The 22,536-nt window shown below is 54.4% G+C and overlaps 1 protein-coding gene across 1 annotated transcript; it reads left to right on the top strand.

Moving 5' to 3' along the window:
* The first annotated feature begins 8,441 nt into the window (after nt 1-8,441).
* Nucleotides 8,442-22,432, top strand: CCDC78 (coiled-coil domain containing 78). Its single transcript, XM_075436759.1, has 15 exons — nt 8,442-8,567; nt 8,851-8,979; nt 9,204-9,290; nt 9,562-9,741; nt 12,898-13,065; nt 13,155-13,205; nt 13,893-13,981; nt 14,578-14,656; nt 15,161-15,286; nt 16,361-16,566; nt 17,201-17,372; nt 18,055-18,098; nt 19,784-19,850; nt 21,232-21,332; nt 22,048-22,432. The coding sequence occupies exons 1-15, from the start codon at nt 8,535-8,537 to the stop codon at nt 22,172-22,174; spliced, it is 1,659 nt and encodes a 552-aa protein (XP_075292874.1). The 5' UTR covers nt 8,442-8,534; the 3' UTR covers nt 22,175-22,432.
* The last annotated feature ends 104 nt before the right edge of the window (nt 22,433-22,536 follow it).

The following is a 22,536-nucleotide window of genomic DNA, read 5'->3' as shown; positions in this document are numbered from 1 at the left end:
CCACGGACTGCGCAGGGATGGATGGAGCAACCACCTTGACGCCTGTCCAGCCGCCCGCCCGGCCAGGCTTAACCCCACCGCTGCTGGGGCGGGATGTGGGCTCAGCTCCTGGGACAGCGTGGCCCGGGGCGAGCGTCACCAGGACGAGCTCCTCGCTTCTCCCCCCTGGTCTGTAACTGCTTTTATTGCAGCTCGGGGAGGAGGACAGGCGGGGAGGGTGGTCCTGCTGGAGATGGGGTTTGCGTGGGCAGCAAGCGTGGAGGGATGGATGGAGCAGCCTCATGGGGTGCCCCCCGGCCGTGCCCTGGGCTCCTGGAGATCCCCAAGCAGCAGCGCTGACCCTTCCCTTCGTGCCTGCCCTGCTCTGCTGGGGATGCCCTGGGGTGGGCCCTGGCAGCGGGACCTGAGAAACACACATGGGGCTTGCAGCTTCCGTGTCGCGCAGGGGGTTAGAGGGGTGGGGGTTACCCTTACCGGGAGACGGGCTGAAATGCCCGAGGTTTGATGGGGATATGAGTGGGAAATGAGTTGGAAAATGAGGAAAAAGCTCTTCTCAGTGTGGCACTAGAAGCCTGGGGGCTGAACCTGCAGCCCCTCGTGTGTGGAGGTGACGGTGGGAGCACCGCATGCTGCTCGGCTCGGTGCTGTTTTGCCCCAGGGGAATTAGAGAGCAAAGGCTGGGTCCCACCAACGAGGCGACGGCTGTGAGGGTCCCCTGGCTGTCAGCTCCTCTGGCAGCCCCGTGTACGGTGGGATGATGGTGGGTGATGCTCTGGGGCTGGCCCATGGTGCTCGCTGCCTGGCAGCTCACCAGAACCACCCCGGGGAGGCTGGTGACCTCGTTCTGTGTCCCAGGTTGTTTCCCCACCAGCGTCCAACATGGCTTCTGCAGAATCTTTTACCAGTTTCCAGGAAAGAAAAAAAATAAATAAATAAAAAGCCACTTCTCCCTAAGCGAGAGGAGCCCCATGAGCCAGCAGCGGCTGGATGGAAAAGCCATGGCTAACCCGCCCCGATGTCCTGGTAGCCCTGTTCCTCCTTGAAGACACACCAAGACAAAGCACGACTGTGCGCGTGGGAAGAGGCAGCGGAGCAAGATGGCCAGGCTCCAGCCTTGGAACCCAACTTTCCCACAAGCACTGCTTTCTCCCTTTCTTTTTGGCCACGAGCTGTGCTCTCCTCCCCCTTTATTTTTAATCCTCTTTTCCGGGAAATTATAGATCAGAGGGGAGAAATGAGAGATGGAGATACAGGCACCCACTAATAGGCGCTAAGCACATATTGACACAAGGTGTAATCAATCTGGAAGCTAAAAAGAGCTGAACCAGCAAGGGCTGGCCAGCCAAAACCCACAAAACCTCTTCGGGAAGTTTAAACGAGCCCTACCTGTGCCTGGGAGCGGGTTTATCCCTGCCTCCAACAGCACCTCTTTCAGGGAAAATAAAGAGGGTAAATAAGCAAATCCCTGCCCAGCGCGGCTCCGGTACGGGGAGGATCTAGACCTGTCTCCAGACCCGTCTCCACCTTTAAACCTCCTTGAGGGCATCTCCTCCAGTCGTGTCCCACCGCCTGTGGCAGGGGATGCTGGGACCCCGCAGCACTGCTGGTCCCTCCAGAGTCACCGGGAGTCCGACCTCATGTCTGCCTGGTGTACAGCGGCACCACAGCCGCCGCGGGGACCTCATTTTAAGTCCCCACCATGGAAGTCCTCCTCCCACTGCGGCCCCAGCCAGCGTGAACCTCCCCAGCCGATCCCCCCATCGTTCCAGCTCCGCAGCTAATCTCCCCAGCTGGGACCAAAGTCTGAGCTGCCCCACCTGGTTGCCATGGAGAAGGCTGTAATGGTATTAGGAAAAGCAGCAAAATCATAAAAAAAAAGTGCTTTTAAACCTATTTAAACTCTAAGGAATCATTACCTTCCTCAGCAGCCCTCCCGTGCCTACTGGTCCCTCCCCAGGGAGCTCCCCTCGCCCCGTCCCTTTGTGTGGGTGAGTGCTGCTGGCTGTCCCTGGGTTCTGTCCCCAGCATCTTGGGCTGGCCGAGCTGGGGAGGGACTGGTGCTGGTGGCCCTGCCAGGTCTGCTGGAGCTGGTGAGGCTGGTGGGACGCCAGGAGCAACCTGGTCCATGGGCCAGCAGGGACAGCACCGACCAAGCTTGAGCCCTGGGGAGGGGTGCGACATGGGTGATGCTGCCACAGCTGTGTTAGGAAGTATTTTTAGCAAATCTTGACAAATATTGTCCCCGTCTGGAGGAGAGCATCTTGCATTGCCAGGGCAACCAGCGCTGCTGCTCCTCATCCCGAACCAAAAATATGAGAGCTCTGATGCTGCCAACCGAGAGAGCTGGGACGGGTGACATTGGCATCCCAGAGCTTGTGCCACTCTCTTGGGGACACCTGCAGGGACCAAGCTCCCTCCTGGAGAGAGATGGACTTTGCCCGGTGCTCGTTGGCCGCTCACATTTCTAGTCATCCTGGTCCCTACCTATTGTGCTGCATCATTTTTCACTCAAAAAGTCACAAGTTACTGGGGATGGGGACCTGGCAAGTGGTGGCACAGGGTTTTGGCAGTTGCTGGCCAAGGTCCCCATCGCATCTCCGAGTGTTGGCTCACGCCCTGCTGCGGCTGCAGCAGGCTCCTGCGGGAAATTGGGAAAGGCGGCCAGTGTGCTGGCGGCTCTTGGGGCTGCTAACTACCACGCTGGTGTTCCGCATGGCCACATGACACTGTGTCACCTCCACCAGGCTGGCCGGGCTGGTTGGACCAGGAGAGGCAAGGACATCCCTGAGCCATGGCTGGAGGCACAGATGGGAAAATTCCCAAACCCTGAGTTATCGGGGAAGAGAGGAGTGCCTGGCAGTGGGGGGTCAGGTGGGAGCATGATGGAGGGGCCGCACGCCTTCCTCCTGCCAGAGGTTGCGTGGCCACAACCCCCCATGCTGCCTGCTGCCGGGGTCTCTCTGCCTGTCCTGTCCCAGCCCTCCTTCTCAGCGCTGCAGAGAACCAGCAGGAGATGCTGATGGGGTGACAAATGGGACACGAGGCGGCAATGGGCGCTTGCAGCCCAGCAAACCCATCATCTCCTGGCATGGCCGGCCGGTGAAGGGAGGTGATGCTCTTCCTCGGCTCTCAGGAGACCCCGCCGGAGCACACGTCCAGCTCTGGGGTCCCAGCACAAGGGCAGACCTGGACCTGTCTGGAGGGGACCACGGAAACGGTCAGGGGGCTGGAAGAGCCTCTCCTGAGGAGGAAGGCTGGGAGGGTCGGGGTCCTTGGGCCTGGAGAAGACCTTCCCGCAGCCTTTCAGGAGAGCAAGGCGTTTTTGTAGGAGCGACGGAGAGAACCTTTCCGCCCGGCGGGACCGGGCTGGGGGCCGCGCGGCCTCCCGCCGCCAGGGGGCGCTGCCGCCCCGCCGCCTTCCCCCGGAAGCGCGCCTTGCCCTGGAAATGGGACGCGGCTGCACGTGACTGGGCCCATCCCGGGGCACCGGCTGCTTCCTCGGCAGCGCGGGCGCAGGTCCCGCCACTCCCAGCTCCCCCGGCGGGCGGGCCTCACTCCGGCTCCCGGTGCCGCCCCAGGAGGGGCCGCGCAGGGCCTCGGCCCGTGACAGCTGCCCGCACCCGCTGCGGCCTCCCCGGGCGTGCGGGCCCTCCGCGGGGCGCTCCGGGCGGGGGGGCCGCTCGGTCTGGGAGAGGGTGCAGATCCACTCTGCTGGCGCTGGATGCCAGATGGAGCCAGCCGCTGTGTCCGCCCTGCCGAAGCCTCCCGAGCAGGCGCCGAGGCGGTGGCTGCTCCCTCTGCTCCCCACGAGGGCCGGGCAGGGTGAGGCGTGCGGCCCTGCCCAGAGCTGGCTGGTGCTGCAGGAGGGGTGAAAACAAACAACGGGCATTGGCCTGGCGGCCTGCGTGCTGGAAATCTGCCTCTGGTTTCCTCCTCAGCTGCTGTGGGTTTGGGGAGTGTTTTCACATCTTAGAGCTGCGTCCCAGGTGAGAGTTTCGGACCTCGGAGCTCGCTGGTGACCCAGCCACCACGTCAGCTGGCTTGAAAGCGTCTTTGGCAAGAAGAGGGAAAGGAAAAACTCAGCACAAAGTTGGCATTTTAGCTCTTAGTGGGGTTGAGGAAATAGAACTGTTGTTTGGTTTTGCTCTAGAGCGGTGAAGGTGACTTTGGGTTGCAAAGTCACAGAATCACACAGAATCACAGAATGGATGGGGTTGGAAGGGACCTCTGTGGGTCATCTAGTCCAGCCCTCCTGCCGAAGCAGGGTCACCTACAGCAGGCTGCACAGGACCTTGTCCAGGCGGGTCTTGAATATCTCCAGAGAAGGAGACTCCACAGCCTCCCTGGGCAGCCTGTGCCAGTGTTCCGTCACCCTCAGAGGGAAGAAGTTCTTCCTCATGTTCAGACGGAGCTTCCTGTGCCTCAATCTGTGCCCACTGCCCCTTGTCCTGTCACTGGGCACCACTGAAAAGAGCCTGGCCCCATCCTCCTGACACCCACCCTTCAGATATTTATAAACATTTATTAGGTCCCCTCTCAGCCTTCTCTTCTTCAGGCTGAACAAGCCCAGCTCCCTCAGCCTCTCCTCGTAGGGGAGATGTTCCAGTCCTCTCACCATCCTTGTAGCCCTCCGCTGGACTCTCTCCAGTAGCTCCTCATCTTTCTTGAACTGGGGAGCCCAGCACTGGACAGAGTACTCCAGATGAGGCCTCACCAGGGCAGAGTAGAGGGGAAGGAGAACCTCCCTCGTCCTGCTGGCCACACTCTTCTTGATGCACCCCAGGATCCCATTGGCTTTCTTGGCAGCCAGGGCACACTGCTGGCTCACGGTTAACCTGTCATCCACCAGGACACCCAGGTCCCTCTCCGCACAGCTGCTCTCCAGCAGGTCCGCCCCAAGCCTGTACTGATGCATGGGGTTGTTCCTCCCCATGTGCAGGACCCTGCATTTGCCTTTGTTGAACCTCATCAGGTTCCTCTCTGCCCAACTTTCCAGCCTATCCAGGTCACGCTGAATGGCAGCACAGCCTTCCGATGTGTCTACCACACCTCCCAGTTTGGTGTCATCAGCAAACCTGCTGAGGGTACACTCTAACTCTTCATCCAGGTCGTTGATGAAGAAGTTGAACAAGGCTGGGCCCAGTACTGACCCCTGAGGGACACCACTAGTTACCAGCCTCCAACTAGACTCAGCGCCACTGATGACAACCCTCTGAGTTCTGCCATTCAGCCAGTTCTCTATCCACCTCACCGACCACTCATCCAGCCCACACTTCCTGAGCTTCCCTAGGAGGATATTATGGGAGACTGTGTCGAAAGCCTTGCTGAAGTCGAGGTAGCCAACATCCACGGCTCTCCCGTCATCTACCCAGCCAGTCATGTCATCGTAGAAAGCTATTAGGTTGGTCAGGCATGATTTCCCCTTGGTGAATCCATGCTGACTACTCCTGATAACCTTCTTTTCCTCCACTTGCTTGTTGATGGCCTCCAGGATAAGCTGCTCCATCACCTTTCCCGGGATGGAGGTGAGGCTGACCGGCCTGTAGTTCCCTGGGTCGTCCTTCTTGTCCTTTTTGAAGATTGGAGTGACATTGGCCTTTCTCCAGTCCTCGGGCACCTCTCCTGTCCTCCAGGACCTCTCAAAGATGATGGAGAGTGGCTCAGCAATGACATCCGCCAGCTCCCTCAGCACTCGTGTGTGCATTCCATCGGGGCCCATGGATTTGTGGACGTCCAGATCGCTGAAGCGATCCCTCACACAGTCCTCCTCGACCAAGGGAAAGTCGTCCTCTCTGTAGGCTTCTTCTCTTACCTCCGGGGCCTGGGATTCCTGAGGGCCAGTCTTAGCACTGAAGACTGAAGCAAAGAAGGCATTCAGTAGCTCTGCCTTCTCCGTATCCTCCGTCACCAGGACACCCGCCTCATTCAGCAGCGGCCCCACGTTGTCCCTAGCCTTCCTTTTGCTGCTGATGTAGTTGAAGAAGCCCTTCTTGTTGTTTTTGACATCCCTTGCCAGCTTCAATTCCAGGTGGGCCTTGGCCTTCCTCATGGCATCCCTGCATGCTCTGACCACGTTCCTGTACTCTTCCCAAGTGGCCTGCCCCTCTTTCCACATTCTATGGACCTTTCTCTTCCACCTGATCTCCGCTAGAAGCTCCTTGTTTAACCATGCAGGTCTCCTGCCTCCTTTGCTCAATTTCTTTCTCAGGGGGATGCATTGCTCCTGTGCATGGAAGAAGTGTCGTTTAAAGAGCGACCAGCACTCATGGACCCCCCTGCCTCCGAGAGCCCTGGCCCACGGGATTCCTCCCAGTAGCTCCTTGAAGAGGGCAAAGTCAGCCCTCCTGAGGTCCAAGGTTTTGATCCTGCTTATCGCCCTGCTTCCTCCACGCAGGATCCTGAACTTGACCACTTCATGGTCACTGCAGCCGAGTCTACCTCCGACCTTCACATCCTCCACCAGTCCCTCCGTGTTTGTTAACACAAGGTCCAGCAGGGTGCCTTTCCTTGTTGGTTCCTCCACCACTTGCATCAGAAAGTTATCATCGATGCTCTGTAGGAACCTCCTGGATTGCGCCTGCCTAGCTGTATGGTCTTCCCAGCTGATGTCAGGGTGGTTGAAGTCACCCTAGAACCTCATTCCTCTGCCCAATTCTGCTATTTGTGGTGTCTGCCAGGACAAAATTTGCTTTGTCATTACAAACCACGGGAAAAGCAGTTGCCCTCATTTCTGTTGCTGGTGTGGCACCTGCCACAAAGGTGGTTTTGCCTTCAGCTCCCAGGCACTGCAGGAACATAAATAATAGCGTATATGCATATGTTAATTATGCTTATACTGCTGTCTGCCAGGTGAAGCAGGCACCCCTGTGTCTCAGGGAGCACCCCGCTTTGCTGCCGTGGTGGGGTGGGATACTCACCTGCCTGAATCGGGCGTCTCAGGGCGCAGGTGCTGCGTGGGGCAGCAGCATGAGCCAGCCAGCGCACGTCCCTGGGCTGGCATGGGCTGCCAGTGCCTGTCCTCGCAGGGCTGAGAGCTGGCAAAAGACGGCGTGCGCCTGGGGAGCGGAGCTGCGGCTCGGCTCCTTTGTGTGCCGAAGCACCCTCTGGAGACTTCCGAGACCCCAGTGCTGTGGGCGGTGTGTGAATTTGGCTTTCTGCTCGGCAGTGGGTGTGAAGAGACTGAATTCTCATCAGCACTTTCATTACCTTAATAAAATTACTTCAGGTCTGTTAAGATCTGTTGCAGAAAAATAAGACATAATTGCATGTTTCATTAGCTGCTTCTTCCCCGAGCCCCGAAAGAGCTCAGCCCCTGGTTCTCAATTCCATGGCCATTCGTGAAATCCATGCCGAGAGGCTAAGGGATCTTCTCCAACAGCCTGGACCAGCTGCCACTGGTGAGGAGCTACTGCTCAGCATGGAGCTTCTATCAAGAAGGCTCCTCTTCCTCTTTCACTCTTGTATCTTTGACAGATACTAAGAAGTTATTCAGAGCTATGCTCTTTTTGAACGTTATATTGTCAAAGCTTTTCTTCTGCAAGAGACAAGTCCTTACCTAAACTCACCCACTCTACAGAAATAGCAGTGATAATAAGCCTGAAAGGAGGAGATTAAGAACTGGCATTTGTTTTACCGTATGACTGCCGTTCACCAAGGTCTTCCAGCCTTATCCACCATGTCTTGCACTCTCCGTTACCCTTGCTCTTACATTGGAGACTCTGTTCAACTACATTTAGCTTTTCACACACTTGGGAGTGGTCCTGTTCAGGCCTGGATGGTCTCCGTTCAGAGTCAGCGGCAGCGTGTAGACCAGCATGATCCAGACTTAGCACTGTCTGGGCTAATCAGAGTTTGTTTCAGTGTGTGCTTTGCTTTAAAACTTCTATTTTTCTGCATAGCGACTCTGAAGCCTAGAGATAAATTGGGGAAGGTCTTTCCTGTCACCAGTGGGAGCTTGGTCAGAGCTCCAAGGTCCCGCTGCCTTTGGGTGGCTCATTGGCACAGGAGATATAAGGACTGTGGAGGGCAAGAGAAAATTGCCTGGAAGGAAGTTGACGTTAGCTGTTACTGGAGGGTCTTGGAGCAAATGATTGGCTTAATGGATTAATTAGTGGGTTAATCAGATCTTAAATTGTCCCTGTAAGATCCCTGTAACAGAGATGGAGGACATCCCTACAGCTGGGTTTTGTGAGAGGTACGTGATACAGACAGAGTGGTACCTCCTGGCTGGAAATCTTCCTTCACTGGGGGTGTCTGCTAAACCTCTCGTTTCAGTACCTGCTGTGTGCTGTCCTAGGAATACAGAAACCTGACAAGCATCGTTTCCTGGGGTGGCTGTGATAATTGGCTCCACCTTAAAATCAGCGTGGATGCCACACCAGCTGGTAACCAAAGTTGTTAGCAACATTGCTTGTGCCCTACCTCGAGAGAATAGTTACTGCCATAGAGATTCTTAGATCCTTCCTCTGCTCTTTTTTTGCACAGACTGAAACTGTGCAAATATCTTGGCCTCCAAGCACTTAGCCTCCGAGCACATGGATTTTGGAAGCACTGCAGAGAATGAGCACGTAAGTACTCTGACAGAGCATATGCAGCATCTTGCTAGCGCAAATATACATGTGAAGTTCTGCAGCCCCCTTCCTGGGTCCTGGAAGCAGCACTCTGCAAATGAAATCCTAACGGCAGGAGGAAAACAGCAGCTGAAAATCCTATTGACAATCTGTGCAAGCTCTGAAAAGCTGGATGTGCTGTGCTCCTCCCTTCCACCAGCACCGTGGTGGGAGCATAGCATAGGTGAGAGGAGGGCTCCGCTGGCTGGCACTAGCTGCCGGAGCTGTTGTGTGTCTCTAGGTGCAGCTGCAGGACAGGAATGAGAGGCTGCACGGGCTCGGAAACCTGCAGGAGAGGATGGGGAAGCTGGCTGGCTCTGAAACAGATTTCTCAGCCAGAATGGTCTTCAGTGAAGAGGAGAAACTGAAGGTAAAACAAATACTTTAGGAGTTGGAGAGAAATGAGCCCTGAAGCTGTGTGAGGCCAGTAGATCTGCAGTGGAAAATCCAGTGGGAAATGTTGGGGCCTTCTTTGGGGGGGGGGGGGGGCATGTGGGGTGTGTTGTGCTCGGATTCCCCAGTGTGACCTGTTGAAACAGTATGTTGGCCTCAGAATTGGTCCATGACCTTTAGAATGTCCTTTCTCTCTCCTAGATTTCCAAAGACCTCATTGATCTCCAGATCGAGACAAACAAAATGAAGGAGCAGTATGAGACGGAGAACTTTGAACTGAAAAACATGGTATGCAGAAGTCTGAAGCAGAGTTGATTCAGCTCTGCCACTGCCTTTATCCAGAACCACAGTTCATTATGTATCCATCTTTGCTTTGCTTGGTGTATTCTCCTGGCTTTACTTAAAGCAATGAATCCCCCCCACGCCCCAGATACCACAAAACTCCTGTGAAACTCATCTCTCTAAGTTGTAGCATGCCAGAACCTGTTTGGCCAAATAAATGCCCTGTGATTGCTGCTGGTCTCTGCCACAGTCTAATTCTGCTGCTTCCTCACTGCAGATCCTGGCCCTGGAGAATCGTGTGCTGGATCTGGAGCACTGCAGTGAGAAGGTCACTGGGGAGCGGGATGCCTTACGGGAGCACCTGCATGCTCTGGAGATCAGTCGGAAGGAGCTGGCGGATGAGTGCAACATTTTGAAAAGCAATTACCTGGCCCTGGGCAAAGAACTGGAGCAGGAGGTGAGACAGGCTGCGGTGTTAGCTCTGCTGTTCTTAACTTCATCTCGCCATTACCTGATCTACAGACAGCTTGGCTGGCTTTGGGTTGCGCATCCACATCACAGCTCAGGTCCAGTAAGGTTTGCCAACTGTTGGACAGTGTAGCTTGGGTGTGGTTTTGTTTTCAGGACCCAGGGATTTCATGTAACATGGTCACCTTCTAGCAGGGCTTGCAGGACCTGCTCTGCTCAGCAGGGATGGTGCTGAGCCCACGCTGACCTGCGTGCCATGCTCTTCTAAGTCAGAAAGATTCTACCAGAGTCTTTTTCTTTTCGTGCCACCTGAGATTGCCAACACTAGCGATAACGAGGAGGTCACTGCAGGGCTGGTCTGAGTGCACGTCGCAGGTCCCTCTTGGCTGCGAGCACGCTTTGTCTCCCTTTTATTCTGCATGGCTTGCGCAGGCTGCATGTGAACTGATTGTGGTCGTTCTCATTTCATATGGTGGCGGGAAGGGGCCTGACAGTTTTTGAGGTCGGCAAGTTTATAAAAACACCGAACATAAGCAAGTTTCTGATTGTCTCTTAAAATATAGCAAATTTCCTGGTGACTCTTGGCTCAGCAATTATTCACTGAAGTCTTTTGGAGCCAGATTTGTGTATTTCTTAGGCAAGAATAGCTAGTCCAATAGACTTTCCTCTCTTCCTCCCTCTTCCCCCCTCCCACCTCTCCTTCTTTTTGAATTGGATCAGATGACTGACACCCTGCAGCCTCCCTCCCCTGGCAGATAGTTTAGCTGGTGCAGCCAAATGACCTGCCTTACCATGCCAGCCCTGTGCAGAGCTGTGATGGGAAGATGTGGGGCTGGGAGCAGGCATGGTGGTTTAGGCAGTGTCCAGTCTGTCTTCATGGTGAGCATTGGTCTGCAGAGCTCTGGTAGAGGAGTGTACGAGGTCGTGATCATCCCATTGCAAAGAAGTGAGTGAGTGACTCTTGTGAAGCTACCGTTTGTCTCCTGTAAACTGAAAAATGGAAATTTCTCATGAGGAGGCAAGCTCAGCTGCTTGCAGGGGTGTGAACCCACCCTGTCGTCCTGCCAGAGCACGAGGCAGAGCGTGTGCAGCTGACTGTCAGCAAGGCAGCATGCTGCTGAGACATGGTACCACCGGGCTGCGGAGGAATAGCTCGGCGTTCAGCAGTCGCGATTGCTTCTTGTCCCCAAGGGGGTGCAATATGTTAGTCAAAAATTGGATTTTCAGGTAGCTCACATCTCTAAATGATGGATTTAACAGGTTGGTGGTAATAACACCCTGTTTTTAGACGGATCCTGGAATCTTTCAGGGAGTGAAAGCACATGGATTCAGTCATGTGCCTGGATAGCGTCCTGAAGAAGTGGTGGAGCAGGGTCCAGAAGCCAAAGGTGAAATCCTTGGTTGTAATTCATAAGATGAGGATTTTACCCCAGTTTCTTGGCTCAGACTACCAAATATCCTTGCCTGAAGCAAAAGAGGCTCCAACTTGGCAGGCTGTGACTTGTCGCAGCATGGGCCTCTTGCTCATTATTTTCCCAGTGTGGACTTTCCCAAAGGACATGGGAAAAGCAGCCTGCGGTTCTGCCCCCTCCCCTTCCCCAGCGCTCTTCTGGGGAGACAATGAACCTTTTACACATTCCCAATTACAAGTGCTACTTGTGACCTTGCCAATATGTTGTCATGGCTGCTTGGCGCAGAAGCAGCTCGGGGAGCTCATTCACGGTCCCTCATACGGGAACAGTTAAAGCCTCTGAATTGTCGCAGCCCCCATTGTACGCTTCAATTCACACATCGTCCTGTGTCTGTCCCAGGCAAAAGAGCGCAGCGGAGCTGGCCTTGCCTGTCCCTGGGGAAGTGCCTTCCAGAAGATGCCAGCCACTTTGCGCCTGTTTTCTAACTCGCTGTAAATTCTTCCTTTTCAAGACTCTGACCTTTTCTCAACCCTCCGTTTCCTCCTCCTCTTTTGTTCGGCAGGCTTACGCGGTCTGTGGCAGCGGTACAAAGCGAGGCCATCGGAGGGAACCCAAATGGCTGCGAACTTATTCCACGCTGGGGGTTTCCCTGGAGCTGGGCCAGGCTTGGGAGCGCAGGGAAGGCAGTGAAGCCCATGGCAAACCTGGAACTGCCTCTTTCTTTCGCTAGGCTGGTACTTCTGCTTGTGTGACCCCCTCTGATGAAATTGTCAGGGCTGACAGCTGCAGATGGATCGCTTTCGGTTGGAGAACAAGCAGCCCGTCTCTGCGTAGCTGTCAGTTTTCACAGCTGTATATCTCACCTCTTTGTCAGGCTCTTTTCTCCTCTCCTCTCTCCCTCAGCCCACCCTGTGCTATCTTTTGATAAGCTATTCTCTCCACGGATGACTCAGATGACCTCTGCCTCCCATCCTCCCGATTCACTGCCATGGTAACAATTACTCAAGCTTGTCCCCAGTCATAAACCCCATCAAAGCTTTGTTATCTACATAGAAACCCTCCCGTGAGACATGAATTCCCCCAGTGTTCCTTCCAGATCACCTGTAACAGGGCCTTTCTCATTCAGAGCCTCTTTATCTTTTGGAAACGTGTCACTTCACACCAGCTTTGAATCTCGCTGCCTACACGGTGCTGTGGGCTGGCTGCTGCTGGAGGGATGCATTCAAACAAAACCGGAATTAGCTGGGTGGTGTCAGCCTAGATGGATGGAGATTTGGCCCTTCTCTTACCTTACAGAGTCCAGCACTGTTCAACGCCATTGCGTGGGGCAAGACATGCCTGAAGTGTTGGGAAGCTGTGTGGAGGGTCCAGGGTTAGGGTGAGGAGTGAGGCTGGAGGACATGATGGAGGGATGGTGGCAGAGCTGTGCCCAGGGCTGGGCTGGCACTGGCGTCTGTATGTGAACGTGAGAGCGAGACGGCGGAGGGAGTAACTTTACATGTGAATAATCCTGATGCTTGCCGATGATACTTACCCTGCATTTCCATGAGAATCAGAAAATTGCTGATATCTTTGGGCATATGAGAAAGAACTAAAAATAAAACTTGCTTTCAGGAGGGGATGTGAGTGCCTGTCTTGTGCACCAAGAGCAGCGGGCATGTGCTGAACAGGCAGCGTGTGGAGTCAGTGAGGCAGGATTTCAGAAGCTCTGTCCTTCTTGTTTGACCTGGCAGGTCATGAAGAATGAAGAGCTCAGCCTAGAGCTGCTCAATCTGGCCAATGCCAGGAGCACCTGTCCTCGCACAGAGGGCTACCGCTCCCCCGCCAAGGCCGATGAATCCTCTGCCAAGCTGGAAAGGGTGCGAGCAATGGTGCACTGTCTCTCTGCTCGGAAGGTGAAGGTAAAGACCTCTTTGTCCTGTTGCCAGGCTGAGCTCCTTGGAGAACAGGAATCTAACAGACACCTTCTTCTGTCTCTTACTAAAACCAGCCAGAAGATGTAGTTGCCTCTGAACATGAGCGGCAAAAGCTGGACAGAAACGTAAGTGTGTGGGGGTCTGTTCCTGGATCCTTGGGGAAGCAGAGGGGGAATTTATTCTGACTGTGGCTGGCACATCCTGGTGCTAACTTGAATTTTGTGGATGAGCTGGTGCCTTTATTTATTTTAGTTTGTTTTTTTTTAAGCTGTGCAGTTGAAAACTGAAACTAGAATAACTCCAGATCTTGTGCAGGCAAAAGCTGTGAGAGGGCAGCTGTGGTTCCCTCAGTCAGTGCCCCTGGGTGAACAGAGGCAGGAGTTTAAAAGCCAACAAGTGCAGAGGACGCTTATTTATATTCTTCTTGCGGATACTTGAGAAAGATGGGAGTGATAGAGCACCCGAAAGTGAGAACACAGAGATGGTCCCTGCCTCCCATGCAGGGTCATTGACAGCCCGTGTAAAACCAGCTTGGACTCCACCACCACCTCCTGCTGGGAATCTGATTCTCAGAGCCAGACTCTCCCTTGGGGGAGCTCCATGTGTGCACCTCCGTGTGCCCTGTCTCCAGAGCACACGCCGCTTCTGGTGTGCTACGGATCACTGGTCACTCCCAGTTAAACCTGTCCTTTCCCCAGGGTTTCGCTGGTCAGCTGGACTTGTGCTCAGCTGGAGGCTCTCCTCACTTCTTCCCCGTTCATGAATCCCTCTCTCAGCCCTCTGGCTCATCTTCATCTTCATTTGTCCCTCAGTTGCTTGGAAACCAGGATCACATAAAAGTGGAGCTTGAAAAACTGAAGAAAACCTATGATTCGCAGCATCAGAAGCTGGAAGAGAGAGTGTGAGTGTTGGAGGGCATATCCTTCTGTTTGGCTGGGCATTTGTGGAGCTTGGTGCAGCTGAATTTGATCCTTGGGCACAGGAGACGAGGCAGCCTGCCTTTGGTGGAGTACAGGGGGTGAAACAACAGTTCAACCTTGGAAGAAGTGAGGCCTGAAAGAAAACCTAATTTTTTCAAGGCTCTTAAGAGGGTCAGCTGTCTGCTTAAAAGTCAGGTGGTGTTTATGTACCGCCACTCTGAAAATCCACCTTCCGTGACACACACGGCAGATGTGTGACAGCCCAGAGGTGAATCCAGCCCTGGCCCTTACCCCCCACAGCGGTTCTTCCATCGACAGGCTGGAATGGGGTCAGTGTCCTGGCAAAGGCTGCCACAGCAGGGACGCTACAGAACTCGACCCTCTGGCTGGGGTGGATGTTCAGTTTTGGTAGCGAGAGCTCTGTGGCTGCCGGTTGGCACACAGCTGGTGGGGGCTGGTGCTGCTGCCGAGAGATTTCTGTCATCCCGTAGTGATTTCCGTCTCTAAGCTGGCTGTATTGGACCTACAGAGAAGTTTAGGGGTTTAAAATAAACACAGCTTCTTTCTGTGTGCCCAGGATCGCAATGGGGAAGGAGCTGCAGGAGGCGAAGGGAGCGACTGGGGACACCCAGCACAAGCTGGTGGAGCAGTCAGCGGTAAGGGCAGGCTCCCTTCCAGCTGCTGGCACCTGGGCTCTGGGACTGCCCCTGCTCATCTGCTGCTCTTGGGTGCCATGCGCTTCTCCAGGAGCTAGCAGGGAGTGGATGTCTTGTATCGAGGTACTCCGACGCATCTCTCTTTCCAGGGAGTTTGTCATACCAAGGTGCTCCTCCCTGTGCAGTTTCCTTCTCCAGGGGTGCGATGCACGTGGTGGAAGGTGCTGCTTGCCACAGGTGGTGGGAGGAATTCTCTTTGCTGATATTTAGAAAGCGTTGGTGAAATCGCTGAGAGGGGGATGGGGGATTGCAAATGACAGAAGGTAGCAGGGGAATAGAGACTATAAATATTCCCAGTGGGGTCCTGTGAAAACACAGGACCTTCCCAGCTCTAGTGAAGCTGAATATCTGGAAATGAAGTCCCCCATCTCTTATGGAGCTTCTTAGTGCCCCTTTGCTTGGCCGGAGGACGAGGGCAGCAGCGAGTGTGTTTGCTGTGCCTAGGTGCTGCTGACCTCCCAGAGCCAGCTCCAAGAGGTGGAGGCTGAGAACTCCCAGCTGCAGCTCCGGCTGAAGGAGCTGAATGAGGAATATCGCTGCCGGCTCGCGCAGTACGTCAAGGACGTGGCGGTGGGTAGCCCCAGTCCCAGGGGCTCTTCTGGCCTGGGGAGCTCTCTCCATGCTGGCTGCCTACTTCTTGCAGGCTGCTGCTGTTTCCTCTCCTTGCTGGGCTGTGGAGTAGAGCTGGCAGTGGGGCTTGGGGAGCCCTGCTTGCAGCTGGAAGGGGGCTCTGTGCCCTCGGCTTGGCCTGGCAGAGGAGATGCCAGCCCCACCCATCGCCCAGATTTCCTGTATGGCCGCACTAAAGGGTCTGGGAGCTTCTGTTGGGAGTTTATTTCTTGATCAGATTACTTGGATTGAAAGATCCTCTTATTTACAATGGCTGATTTCCAGTTGGCTTCTAATCTCCATTGCCCTGACAACTTCCCTCCACAGGCCAGGCGACGCCACTTCTGGCTTTGTTGCCACCTCCATGGTGACTCCGCTACTGTCCCCGCAGGGAGCTCTGCCAGCCTTAGTGGTCGGCTATGGAGCATGTAACACCAGTGCCTGGGACCCGCTCTCGGAACAGGCGCCTTTGATGTAGAGTAGGGCTCCCAGAGTGTGGTGAGGACTCAGCACAAGGCAGGCATTTCAGGCATGGATAGCTGATTATACTGAGCAGTGAGACTGGGAAGAAACTTCTTTCTTCTCCCCTAGGTAGCAGTAAGCATGTTTTGGCAAGAGTTTCTGTGCTGGGAGAAGGTTAGTGCCAAAGAACACAATGTGGTGATGGATCAGGAGACTAAGCAAAGCAATTTTTACTGTTAAGAATAGTTTAATTTCCAACAGAGCGATGTTGAAGCGTCTCCTAGCTAGTAGAGAGGGTGGGACATGGTGGAAAGAATACAGGACTAGAGATGGTAACTCCTGGTGCTGACTGATGTTTCCCTAGACGGGTCACTGATACAGTACAGAGGCCTTCTCTGTCTCGAAGGGCCGTGATGGACGTTAATTAGTCTTTCCTGCTCCTAGAAAATGGAAGATATGTGTTATTCTCTGTGCTGTTAGCACAAATCTGCCTGGACCTTCTCTATGGGAAATGGGTTACATGCCTTAGGGAATGACTTGATTACTTCGACTTATTTCTCTGTATGTTTAAAGGACTACATGGACAGCAAATCCAACAACGGTCCTAGAAAAGCCCCAGCTGATCATGCTCCCATGAAACGCTTTGTGGACAGCATGCTGAAGGATATCAGAGCTTCCTACAAGTCTCGGGAAGAGCAGCTAGCTGGAGCGGCACGTGGCTACAAGAAACGCATGAAGAACTTGGTCAAGAAGCATGAGAACCTGCTGATTGCTTATGGGTAGGGCTATGCCAGGGTCTGGGCTACCTCTGCCTCCTCAGCATATTGCCAGGGACCAACTGGAAGTGCCCTGAGCACCCAGACCCCTGAGGAGGGGGGCAAATGGGGCTCCCAGGTGGAGCAGAGGATCTGGAGTGCATGTTTATCTCCCTGCTCTCGATAAGCCAGGAGCAAGGTGTCTCCAGCTACATGTCAGGGTGCTCTGGACACCCTGGAGCTGCTCTGCACATGTTTCTCCTGTGTAAAATTTAGGGTGAGAGATGGATTCCACGTTGGATGGTGTGGAAATGTAGAGGTACCACAAATAACTCCTGCCTCCCAGCCCGTCCCTGCAGCACTCTCGGCTCTGCTCCACAGCTCTCTCAGCAGCTTGGGCTGTGGGAAGCAGCAGAAATTCTTGTGGCATAAAAGCCACAAATAGCTCTAGGACAAGCTCGCCTCGGAAACACTCCCAGGAATATCGTGCATACTTCTGGGCTCTCCCACTGATCCTTTGCAGGTGGATTGGCTCTCAGTGGCCATAAGCCAGCAGGTCCCAAGCGAATGGTACCTCCAGCACCAGCAGAAATGTTCTGCGTTGTTACATAACCAAAGCTACCAAGGGACTAACCCCTACTCCTCTGGCATGTTGCAGGCTCCAGAGAGAGCGGATCCGGTCCCTGGGCAGCAGCGCTATGGATTGTGGCCCTGCGGAGCTCCACTTTTCCATCACAGACCCAGAGCTGCTAACAAACACAACCCGGGAGCTAAACCGGCTGCGGGAGAATAAAGCAAAACTGGAGATGCAGCTACATGAGTTGCAGAAGGTGGTGGCTGGGCTGCTGGCTTTCTGCGGCAGTGAAACTGGGAGGTGGTGGGGAGTCTCACAAGCAGTAGACTCAGCCCCTTCCTTAGGTGTTCCCCAGGGGTTTGCTGTGCCTGTGGCACAAGCAGGGGTAGTGCCTGCTTGCCTTTTGGGAGGAGACAGCATGTCCAAGCAGTCCCCTCATTGCTTCAACCCCGCTGCGTAGGGGTGAGTTACAAGTTAGATCCAGGAGGCTGGGCAGCCCCATAGATTGGGGTCAGTGAGCTCTGGGAGGGCTGAGGAGTAGCAGATGTTATGGGAGAGCTGCCAGGCCAGCAGACTCACTTGCTGCTAAAAGAAGAGGTAAGGGAGGATAGGGTGGGGCTTTCTGTTCTCGAATGCCTTTGCCTCAGTGTGAATAGATAACTGAGCAGGAGACCACACTCAGAGACACGCCAGTCAGCTCCATGTCCTGCCACTGGTTCTGCCTGGGCAGAGACATGTCTCTTGATTTGCATGAGATACATTTATTTAAAAATTCAGAGTATGGGAGACATAAATCTTAAGATTGTCCTGCACATCGTTTCCTTGCCAGGGCACTGGTGGCTGCTGCAGTGGTAGGATACATTGTGCCACTTTCTTCAAAGTGGCGAAGACTGTGGTGAGACTGTAATGGTTTAATGCTGTTCTTCCTTTGCCTTCAGGAACGACCGAAAGCAACCTCTGGCTTTCCACTGTCTCCTGAGCAGTAAGTGCTGTTTGTTCCTCGGGATATTTGTAATTATGAATTCTCCTTGCTGTGTGGGTTGAGGAGTCTTTTCTGCTTTACTTGGAATGGTAATAAATAGGGAGAAAGCGAGCTGATAGGGACTCATCTCAGAAGAAAAGCCAGCTGTCACCTCAGTGCAGTGTTTCCTGTGGTGACATGAGTTGGTCATTTGGGCCTTAATCCAAGAAAGCTCTTAGGTACATGTTTGATTTAATCACATTTTTAGTCCCACCGATCTCTTCAGAAGCAGAAGTTAAGCATACGCCTGCGTGCTTTGGCGGATCACAACCTGAGAAAGGCAAGTGAAACACCACCAGCTTGGGATGGTTTTGTTTCTCCTGCTTCCCAACGCAGAATCTGGGCTGGAACCCTCAGCGCAGCCTGTACGGGTACCTCCCTGGCTTCCCAACATGCCCTTTATTTGCTCATTTTTGATGGGTCTGTTCCCCCTGCTTCGTTATTCTCTTGAAACTCTTATCAACTATAGCTGTGAAGAGGTGGAACAGAGTGTACCAGAAATCTGAGCTAGGATTTTTCAGACTTTTAAAATGTGGTAGCTGAGAAAACACATCAGGTATTTCATTAACTGGATGCCAGCACCGAGGAGTCTGTCAGTGCCTGAGCTACTGGGCTCCAGAGGAGTGTCTCGGAGAAAACTTTGAACCTTAACCAGGCTCTGCCATGTTCTCCGTGCTGAAAAGTAGTAGTAGCCCTTGAACAGATGCATTCATTTTGGCAGGCTCACCACAGGAGCAAGACACAGAAAGACTAGAACCTGAATTTTAGTGATGCATCTTGTTGTTAAGGTGTTTCGGGTTTTTTTTTTCTAGCTGCCAGGAGAATCTACACACTTCAGATACTTGTTGTTTGCTGTGTACTGAGGAGTTTTTCCATGCTGTTACCTTGTTCCTCTAGCTAGAGGCACAAAGCCTGCTGTTACTACAGCACTTCAGCTACAATTCCTGCTGCTTCTCATCTCTATCAGCTGGGTGGCTTCACTGTTTATTGTTCTCCTTGCTTCTGCTCCCATGAAATCTCAGCCATGATTTCCCGTGTGCTGGGCCGGGAGTCTGCAGCCACCAGAGGGAACTCTGGCAGTCGCAGCAGAGCCGCTCTTGAGCACAATGCATTCCTCCCTGCATACAACCCAAATTCCCCGAGCATCAGATGTGACCTGTATTTTGCTTATTCAGACTGGGACAGAATAGGAAGAACTTTCCCACAGCTGGGCTGCACAGACAGCTCACCTATTGCGCTCGGCGACCAGAACGGGCGCGTTCGTGCTCTGAAACGTGAAAAGCGCCCGCATTTGGCATTGGTCGCGCTCTATTTCCATCAAATTCAGTCCGGCAGTGTCAGGTTAAGGACCCTTTCTGCACAGAGTCCTCTGATGTATGAGTGTTGATGTGAACTTGGAACAAACCCAGGTGTCACAGCGGGGAATCCCAGGTTGGCAGAAGGGCTGTGACTCTCGTGCATGGGCACAGGGGTGGCACTGCATGCCCTGAAGAAGTTTGGGGCATTAGAGAGAAAAGGTTCAGAGCCCCGGGGTTTGCGTTCTGATGGACACAAGTTGTGGCCAGCCCCTGAATAGCACTGTGTGATCTGTGGATGGGTTGGATTTGAACATCTGGGCATGATAAAAATCTGCTTTTCTCTCCTAGGCAGCTGGATGAGGAGGGCTGGGCAGAAGTCAGGAAGCAGCTCCGGGAGTTCACACGCACCACCCAGGTAGAGGTCTGGAATAGCCCATCGGAGTAAAAGCTTATCCCTTACCCACATGTCGAAGATGTGCTGCCCCAGGCTGGAGCGGGGAAGCTTTCCACAGAGCCTTGCAGTGGCTTTGGCCTCAGCCCACCGAGTGACGCTAGCAGGTCCCTGGCTGGTGGTGTATCAAGGCTGTACTTTCCCTCCCACTAAAAGGAGAGCAGCCCTTACGGCTGCCCATTGCTGGACTTTATTGCTGCCTCTCTTGTTTCAGCAGAAGCACTTGGGCATCTGTGTAACAAACTGGGACTATTATTTGACCTGATTCAAGGCTAGTTTAAATCTGAATCGGCTTCCCAGTCTGGTTTCCCCTGAGTGCAATGGTATTTGCCGTGCACTCGGGAATGGGGCGGCCCGGAGTGGGGCCCATCCGCAACGCTGCTCTGCAGCACCCATGAAACCGTGGTGATGCTTGCTGGGAGCGGGCTTGGCTGAGGTGGGGTTTGCTGTCCGGCAGTGGTGGCAGCAGTGGGGAGAAGGGTTGGTGCTGGGATCCCTGCCACCCTGACTGCCAGCTGTGGGGAGAGGGCTTCGCAAGCAGAGCAGAGGTTCATCTTTCTGTGGTAGACAAGGCTCTAGGTGTGCTACCAGCCCGCTTCTATGTCGCGCTTTCCTCTGTCCACAGCGACCTGAGTAAGCGCTCCACCCTTCTCTGGTCACGTAAAGCTAAATGCCTAAGTTGTGTGTATCTTTGCGGCCAAAAGAAGGGAGATGCTGTGGTTGAGGTACTGGAACGCTGCACTGGGAGCAGGTCCTGCTCCTGGCTCTGCTGTGCATCTCGGGGGTGAGCTTGGTCAAGCACCTCAGACCCTCCTAGTGGCTCAGGGACTGTGCAGTTAACTCAGGTAAGACGATGAGCTACTGCCCAGACACACTGTGCAAGAACCAAGGGGTTTTTTATCTGAAAGGGAAGGTCATTTCCCTTAGCAACAAACTGCTGGTGAAAAGGTGTGAAGGCTCTCTGTGTCCGAGTGCCCAATCTGGCGACCGCTCTGCCAGTTGTCTCTGGAGCCTCGGGGGGGAGTTAACGATGGCTTGGCAGGCAGGGGTTGCTGCCTGGCCGGGGGGTGGCCCTGGCCCCCAGGCCTGCACTCTGCCCAGGGAAGGCTACCTGGTCTGCCCAGCCGATGCCCCGGAGCAGTGGTGCCTGCAGAAATCTGCGCTGTCGTCACCAGGCTCCTTTCCCCGAGCTCATCAGTTTTCAGTTGCTTCTGTAGCCTGATGCCAAGTGGTACCAGAGCTGAGTGATAGGGAAGTGGTCAGTCCCGCCTGGCAGAGGGACAGAGCAACTTCACTCCCATCTCACTGAGCTCCTTGTTTTTTCCACGTTCCCTTGCCCCTCCAGGAGGATTTGGAGCAGGAGAAGAGCCAGCTGCTGACTCGGGCGATCGTGGCAGAAGAGCAGGTGTCCGAGCTGCAGGAGTACATAGATAAGCATCTTGCAAGGTGAGATGGTAGGATCCCCCTTCACACGTTCTCTGCTTTGTGCTCCAAGTTTATCTCCCAGGCTAATTGCCATCGACATTGCCGTGCCTGCCACGCTGTCAGTGCCTGACCTCGCCGCTGCCTTCCTGCCTGGTGTCCCACAGCATGTCCAGCTGTGCGGGCAGCTGCCACCAGCCCTTCTTCAGGGCAGGGGGGACAGCGTCTGGCCTGCCCCGCCGCACATCTCCTTCCCTTGTCTGCTCACCCATCCTTTGGAGGGAGCTAAGAGAGGGGTTGTCTAAGATCTCAAGCCTTGCAGCAGCCCCTGATCTACGGTCCTCTCTTGCTGGCTCATCGTGCCCTGAAGCAGGGGCAACAGCTGCTCGGGCAAGGAAGAGCGAGAAGTAGGGCACGTCTGTCGGAGCAGTGGCCTAACTCTGCGCCTGCCGTAACTCCCCAGCCAGCTCGGCTGCGACCTTGGGTCAGACTCGCAGGCTTGTTGGTGGTACCGTTCCCTGGCAGAGCCGAGAAACACCTCTTCCTCGGGAAAAGGCTGTGGTTTTGTCTCTGCCAGGGCTCAGTTCCCAGCATGGCTCAGTGTCTGGGCTGGCTGCTCTGCGTTACCTGACACGGCATGTCCTTAGCACACAGCAAACACAAGGCACAGCGTACATTTCCATGGATTGCTGGGGATTGTGACTACGCAGGCAATGATGGTGCTGCTTCCCCATTGCAGGTACAAGCAGGAGATCCTCCGGTTGAGGAAGCTTGCTGGCAGCGAGCTGCCATGCGTGCTCAGTGCCGGGACGGCCGACAGTCTCTCACTGCCCAGAGCCAGAAGGACTGTCAGCCATGAACTGTAGCTCTCCACCACAGCTCTGAGGAGCAGCACGATTGTAGGAAAGAGCAGGATGTAAAAGGAAGGAGCTTTCTGTTGTGTGGACTGGCTGGGGCAAGTATCCTTCCCTGGCTGAGAGCTGAGAGGCACAGCAAGGGAAACCACGTGGGTGTTCTCCGTCTCAAATTCACAGTACTAAAATGAGACAAGACAACTGCGTCTCGTCTATCCTCTGGCCCCTCAGCTGTAGGAATTCTGCTGTTCCCCAAGCACATCACGCCTCAGGACACGGGGTCAGGTTCCCAGGCAGCTTTTTTACTGTGGGGCTGCAGGGACAGGTTTCCATTCCTGCGATAACATTTCTCCCGGGTCAGACCTAGACTGGAG

Source organism: Opisthocomus hoazin, chromosome 15 (assembly GCF_030867145.1).
Source record: "Opisthocomus hoazin isolate bOpiHoa1 chromosome 15, bOpiHoa1.hap1, whole genome shotgun sequence".
Classification (NCBI taxonomy): domain Eukaryota; kingdom Metazoa; phylum Chordata; class Aves; order Opisthocomiformes; family Opisthocomidae; genus Opisthocomus; species Opisthocomus hoazin.
This window is presented reverse-complemented; position numbering and strand designations above follow the sequence as displayed.